At 43.5% G+C, this 7,127-nt stretch overlaps 1 protein-coding gene across 3 annotated transcripts in view; it reads left to right on the top strand.

The window, feature by feature from the left end:
* The first annotated feature begins 202 nt into the window (after positions 1–202).
* The window catches only part of rassf1 (Ras association domain family member 1), a 135,341-nt gene continuing 128,416 nt past the window's right edge, over positions 203–7,127 (top strand). The window contains exon 1 of one of the 3 annotated variants that reach the window (XM_068051451.1): positions 203–1,182. In XM_068051451.1, coding sequence (XP_067907552.1) covers positions 837–1,182 — 346 coding nt within the window. In that variant the 5' untranslated portion in view covers positions 203–836. The remainder of the gene's footprint in view (positions 1,183–7,127) is intronic. The other 2 variants (XM_068051450.1, XM_068051452.1) reach the window with 2 other exon arrangements.

Below are 7,127 nucleotides of genomic sequence, written 5' to 3'. Positions count from 1 at the left end.
CCAGTACTTCATAACTGTCTTGATTCCCCCAGCCAGGGTTATAATTACATTTATAAAAAGTGAGGTGGAGTTTATGAAATGCCACATTCTAGTCACCATATCCGTTTGATTGTTATATTGCTGCTGCCATTAAAAGGGGCACTTGTGCTGAGTTTTGGTCGGTGACAATGGGGACAGTTAATGGTCCAATACCCCAGCCGTCAGTGAAAGACGGAAGCAAACTGCAACTGGTGCCTGTTAACAGCAACGTTCAGAGCTGCTGTGAAAAAAGCGACATTCTGAACATTCTCATGTGGAAGAAATTTCAACACCAGCTCCTCCCACATTCTCCATCCGCTCGACCAACTTACATCTTAGTTAAGAGAGTTCCCGATCTTTTCTTAAAAAATAATACAGGCTTTAATAACTATTAGATGCATTTTGTACGAATATGAATTATTTTATTAAACAGCCCTCTGCTGTAAAAGCATTAGGTTTTGTTTAGTTTTGAGAGTTATGATCTGTTCTCTGGGCGGATCTGTACGTTGATCTGAAGTTGTGGTCGGAAGAGCATTGACTTGTCCCGGGTGAGGATGAGGAGTTTGGGTGTAACTTTTCAGCTTGCCTCAATTTATTTTCTCCTCGAGTTTCTGGTCGGAGCAGTTGAATATTTTTTACCTATGGGACTTTATATGCAAACATTTTCTCATCTGTGAGATTTTTGGATCATTTAATTTTAATCCCCTTTACCTCCCATGTTTTTTATCTGAACTTCAGCCTGAGTATCACTTGCAGTTTTCCCAGAGGGTTTAAACTATCTCTCTCCCTCCTTCCCCTGATCTGTTGCCCCTCTCCCCATGGCGGAGCTGATCGAGCTGCGGGATCTGAGAGATGACAGGCAGCCGGACGGGACTCTGAGCCCCGGCAGCAACAAGTCGATCTACCGCTCCTCGGGCTTGGAGAGGACCAACGCTATGAGGATCAGCCCCAGGACCCGGGCATCGAGCGTTCAGAGTCTGGGCAAGGCCGCCAAACACGAACGCAAGAACCGGTTGTTGCTGCTGTTAGACCAGGAGCCGAGACTGACCGAGAGACCGGGAGAAGGACACGACTTCAGCCCCTGCACCCAGACCCAACCCAGCTGGTGTGACCAGTGCGGAGACTTCATCTGGGGACTGTTCAAGCAGAGTCTGCAATGTGCAAGTAAGTCAGAAAGAAAACACACACACAAAACTGTCGAGATTGTACAAACATGCATTTAAAAGGCTCCAGTCAAAGCCGCATTAATCTGAAATTTAAAAAGAGAAAAATGTTTGGGAAATAGCATCATTAACAGCTGGAGGAACATGTTATAGACATGGGGTGTGACTTCGTACTAGTTGGTGGGATCAGTCTGGAAGCTATACAGGAGAAAAGACATTGGAAAGTATGTTATTTAATGTATTAAAGGGATTGTTTACAGCATATTGTGTTTGATTTAATGTATAATAATATGTGTATTATATCAAACATAGTGTGCACTGTATTATACCTAACTCAATGTATATACTATATTATCAAACTCAATGTAGTACCTGTATATATCATATTATCAAGCTCTTAATGCATGTAATGTATTATATCAAACACTATATTATGTACTGTGTTCTGTGTTTGATGCAGTGCTGTATATGGTAATAGATTGTGACTTTTCTCAGTCTCAGAATTTTCAGAATAACAAAAAGAATTAGGTTTGTGAAATCAGGCAGGAAAACAATGCATTTGAAAAGGGTCCACCCACTCCTCAGTAAACTCTTCCAGGTTAGAATGCAAAATGTGCATGGGTGGAACACATAGTGAAAACTGATGAAGTGTCAGTTTCAAAAACACCGTTAAAGCGGTCACTGTCGTCACAATTAAGCACTTTGGAATTTTTTCCTTTTTTAGCTAAGTTGCTCAATTCTCAATGTGATGGTGCAACAACACCATAGAAACACTTAGCTCTGTAGCAAGCATCTCATCATGCCACTGATGCCATTGTAACAAAGCGACATCTCCTTGCGACACTTCCTCCTGGCAATGAAGACATTCAGTTGTCAGAATGAGAAATTGCCCTGGCTCAGCATGCACTGTGTGGTGTAATTATTCTGTTGTTAATTTAATGATCTGCTACATCAGCTCCCTCATGGTTCAATTAGTAATGATGGTGGTACTGATATTACCAATGGGCACTACCATTGGCCAGTCTCGCCCGTTGGCCATGCTCATCGGGAATTTGTGGGCAAGGGACGCACAATTTTCTGTCCATTTAAAATGAACGGTTGGCAAATTGTGGGCAGGGCACCTGTAATGCCCTGTACTGAGGCCAGCAGGCAAGGCTGTCCGCTGGGAACTGCACGTTTGTCGAAGAAAGGATTTGTATTTATATAGAGTCATTCATGACCTCAGGATGTCCCAAAGCACTTTACAGCTAGTGAACTACCTTTGAAATGTTGTCATTGTTGTAATGTTTTCAGTAGAGATTTAGGGATGTGACCAAGTTACTTGGTTTGATTATGAATGTACCCTTACTTAGTTGCACTGAGTTCTGAATAATTAAAACTTTTACCAGAACGTCATTGTTCAAAACTTCTTTAAAAGGATATAATGAGGCTTTGCCTTCCAATGTGGAACTAGGGCCGGAACTGTTTGCCAGCTCCTTAATAGCAGCTGAAAGGGTGCCAGGGCTTTTTCAATTGGTGCAGGCAATCACTGACATCAATGGAGTAATAAATCAGTATTTCTCCTGACAAGTAGGAGATGTTTTGTTAAGACCAGTAAATGGAGTTGAGGTACAGATTAGCCATGGGCTAATTGAATGGTATGGAACAGGCTCTAGGGATTGAATGGCCTCCTCTTGTTCTTATGTTTAAGCTAGTGGTGTGAGATTGCACTGAGAAATCACCTCATATGGAAAGTATTTCCCAGCCAGCATTGTCTCCTTTCGCGACTGATTTTATCCAGTTCATACACGCTGTTGGGCTGGATAAATCCTCCCACTCATACCCTGTTTTATTGACTCTATCACTACTGATGATGAGCTGCTGCTGGACATTGTCAGACTCAGTACCTTCTCCCATCAGCAGCCTGCATCACTGACTGTATCTCTACTGATGTTATGCAGCTCCTGCACTGCCAAACTCTTCCCTTAGCAGTGCCACATAGATTTGTAGAAATTACAGCACAAATAGAAGGCCATTTGCTCCATTTCACCTCTGCCGATGCCAGCTCATCAACTGCAACTATCTACTCTCATCCCTTGTTTGTATCTTTTTATACTTTTTCCTTTTCAAATACTCACCCAGTTACCTTTTTAAACGATGTTACAGTCTCTACCTGTGTTCTAATAAACCTCTGCTGCCTGGCACAATGGTGCTGGCTCCTTACCATTCTTCTATGCAACATCCATCCCAGTGAAAGAAGCCTTATTTTACAACTCTGGATGAATTCTTGGAGGTTTTATCACACAACCTCCTTCCTCCTTCTCCTTCCACCGACATGTTCATCCTTGCGGTGCCCACCTTCCCATGCCAATTGGAAAGCAAAAAGATTCTTAATTGCCCAATTGGATGATTTTTGACTGGCTGGAGAGTCCAGAACCAGAGATCATGGTATCAAGATAAGGGGTCAGCTACTTAGGATTGAGATGAGGAGAAATATATCTTCACTCAGTGGGTTATGAATCTTTGGATTTTTCCCTCAGAGAGCTGTGTGTGTGCAGTCAATAGTATCTTCAGGACTGAGATCCATAGATTTTTGGGCACTAAGGAAATCAAGGCATAGGGCAAGAAAGTGGAGTTGATGTAGAAGTTCAGCTATGATCTTACTGAATGACAGACCAGGCTCGAGGAACCATATGGCCAACAACTTGCTCGTATTTCTTATCTTTTATACCGTCTCCATTACTTTTCTTAACTCATAAATGAAAGTGAAGAAAATGAAAAAAAATCTCAATTTTTTTTGATGTCATAGAATCGTAGAACGGTTACAACACAGAAGGAGGCCATTCGACCCATCGTGTCCATGCTGGTTCTCTGCAAGAGCAACTCAGCTAGTCCACTCCCCCGCTTTTTCCCTGTAGCCCTGCAAATTTTTTCTCTTCAGATGTATATCCAATTTCCTTTTGAAAACCACATTTGAATCTGCCTCCACCACACTCTCAGGCAGTGCATTCCAGATCCTAACCACTCGCTGCTTAAAAAAGTTTTTCCTCATGTCGCCTTTTGTTCCTCCCGATGACTTTTCTCCCAGGTTGCTCATAGCAGTGCCCTGGAGATTGATCTTTATTTCCTGGAGGCTCCAGAGCAATCCTGGAGGGTTGACAATCCTCAGACAGAAGCAGTGCAGAGGAAAAATGGGCACTATTCCTTTGTTGCTGACATCACTGCACACATACGTCCTCTATGAGCTTTCTGGTGCCTGTGTCGGTACCAGGTGTAGCAATGTAAATTTCATGCAAATGGATGTCAGGCACCCCTGCACTCAAGCTTCCTCTAATAGCACTGGGTTCAAAGAAAACTATTCTCAGAAAAACCTCAAGCTATTACGTTCAGAGCTGCTACTTGTGGCTGGCATTGCCAAGAAAGGTCTTTATATTTGACCATGGCTAAAAATTGTTTTGCTGCTGGATTTGTTAACGGAATGCTGGTAGTATTACATGGTTAATGATGGAGGCCACATTCAGTACTGTCACCTCTCACACCCCTTGCAGTGTGGTTTATTTGGAGATAAACGAGAGGCAGCAACAATCTTGACAGCTGCTGAAGTCATTTGCCTCAGCCACTCCTGAAGAATTGCTTCCCTACCACAGAGTAGTAATGACCCTTCTCCCTCAACCCCCTCCCCAACCCTAACCTTACACCTGCTCTCTGCCAACTGAGATCAAGCTATAAAAACCCTGCCTCATTACTTCCCCCTCAAAAAACTCAAGTCCCTCTTGAAGTTTTATTTACACCTTCCCCTTTAATGGTGCTGGTGCCTTTAAGGCCAAAGAAGTCCCCAGATGACCTATCATCATGTTTGTGGCCAATACTCCATCCTTAAGACCACTCGTGTGGTCCAGCTGAAGGCATGGACGCCAATAATGTTAATTTTAATTAAGTTCAATTGCTGAGCCCTGAGTCCTGGTAGAACGGACTTCTGGTGTGCTCTATGCCAATTACTCACTGACAGCATGAGGAGAGGACAATCAGTCTTTACCTGGAGTTAAACTGCAGAGTTTAATATTAAAATGTTATGTTATAATAACAATACCTTTACCGCACAGTGTCAGGCTCAGTAACTCCTCCCAGCCAGCATCTTCTGTTACTGATTGTATCTCTACTGATGATAGTCTACTTTCTTTTGACCTATTATTGGCGTCCATGCCTTCAGCTGCCTCGAACCTCAGCTATGAAATTCCCTCCCTAAACCTCTCCGACTCTCTACCTCTCTCTCCTCCCTTAGGACCCACATATTTGTCACACCTCCTAATATCTCCTTCCAATATCTCCTCCTTTGGTTGGATTATTGTCTGAGTGTGCCTCAGTATAGTGCCTTGGGATTTTTTTCTATGTTAAAGGCGATATAAATGTAAGTTGTTGATGTTGATTCTGGAATCTTACAGGTGAGCTGTTGTGTTTTATTGTGCTGTGAGATAGAATGTCATAACTTTACTTTGGATTGGTCTTCTGTCATTCTTTTGCTCTTTATTATAGTAGCTCCTGTCTTTACTTGGAAGTCTCCATTAATGCTGTTTCTTGTTTGTTTAATTTCCTAACAATGAAGGCTGTGTTTTTCCCTAATTTATTTGCTGGAGGAAGAAGAGGAGAAATAGCAGGGAAGCAAGGCTCTTAAGGCAGTGCCACAGGAGATCAGGAGATCTAGACCCTCCTGCAGATATGCAGTCATTGGAGTCTATAAGCCCTGGAGATCATTTGCTCATTATATCCAAGGACTGTGTGTTGGGAAGTCTCTGTGTTCTGTGGCATGCTTGCAGATGTTACTAAGCTGCCACCTGCTCCATGGTGCTGTGCATTGTAGTGATATCTTCTGTGGTGCTGCAAAGGAGGGCATTGGACTCTCCTGTCATCACTGCCATCTGTCGCTCATCTCCAGAGAGTCTATGCAATGTCTTTGTCGGGTTCTGATGTTCTGCAAGCGTTCGCCTTTTCACGGCAGGACCCCCAAGATCACCATCTGAATGCTCAATGGCCAGGGTCTGCCATCTCCTGTGCCTCTGCTTAGGAATATTTAGTGCTTAAAACACTCAGTGTCTGTTCCACCCAGGTACAGCATTGGCACTGCCAGGCCATGCATTAGCACTGCTAGGCTAGGTACAGGCCTGTGTACTGCTGGGCCAGTTAGAACACTACCAAGTCAGATATAGCATTGTCTAGTCAGGTTTACCATCAGGAGTAGGTACATCACTGCCAGCTCTACCGTAAATTTCACTCTTCTCACCCAGAAGTTTATCTACTCTTTTAGAAAGTCCTTGACACGAAATAAACAATATTTCGAAGTGAAATTTAAAAAACAAGAGATTCAGGGTAGATGTGGAATGTTATGGAAAGTAGGATTAAAATCAGAAAACAGAGTGTATCTTCGAGAGGTGTATCGTAGGTTGCTATGGGAAGCAAGGGAGGGGATTGTTGGGGCCCTGGCAGAGATTTTTGTATCGTCGTTAGCCACGGTTGAGGTACCAGAAGACTGGAGGATAGCTACTGTTGTGCCTTTATTTAAGAAGGGCAGCAGGGATAAGCTAGGGAACTACAGGCCGGTGAGCCTTACATCAGTGGTGGGAAAGTTATTGGAAGGGATTCTGAGAGACAGGATTTATATGCATTTGGAAAGGCAAGGTCTGATTAGGGATAGTCAGCATGGCTTTGTGCGTGGGAAATCATGTCTCACGAATTTGTTTGAGTTTTTTGAGGAGGTGACCAAGAGGATTGACGAGGGCAGGGCGATGGATGTTGTCTACATGGACTTTAGCAAGGCCTTTGACAAGGTCCCGCATGGTAGGCTGGTCCAGAAGGTTCGAACACATGGAATCATAAGATCATAAGAACTAGGAGCAGGAGTAGGCCGTCCGGCCCCTCAAGCCTGCTCCACATTCAATAAGATCATGGCTGATCTTTTCGTGGACTCAGATC

Source organism: Heterodontus francisci, chromosome 19 (genome assembly GCF_036365525.1).
Source record: "Heterodontus francisci isolate sHetFra1 chromosome 19, sHetFra1.hap1, whole genome shotgun sequence".
NCBI classification, from domain to species: Eukaryota; Metazoa; Chordata; class Chondrichthyes; order Heterodontiformes; family Heterodontidae; genus Heterodontus; species Heterodontus francisci.
Note: the sequence above shows the minus strand (reverse complement) of the source record. Positions and strands in the feature narration are given on the sequence as shown.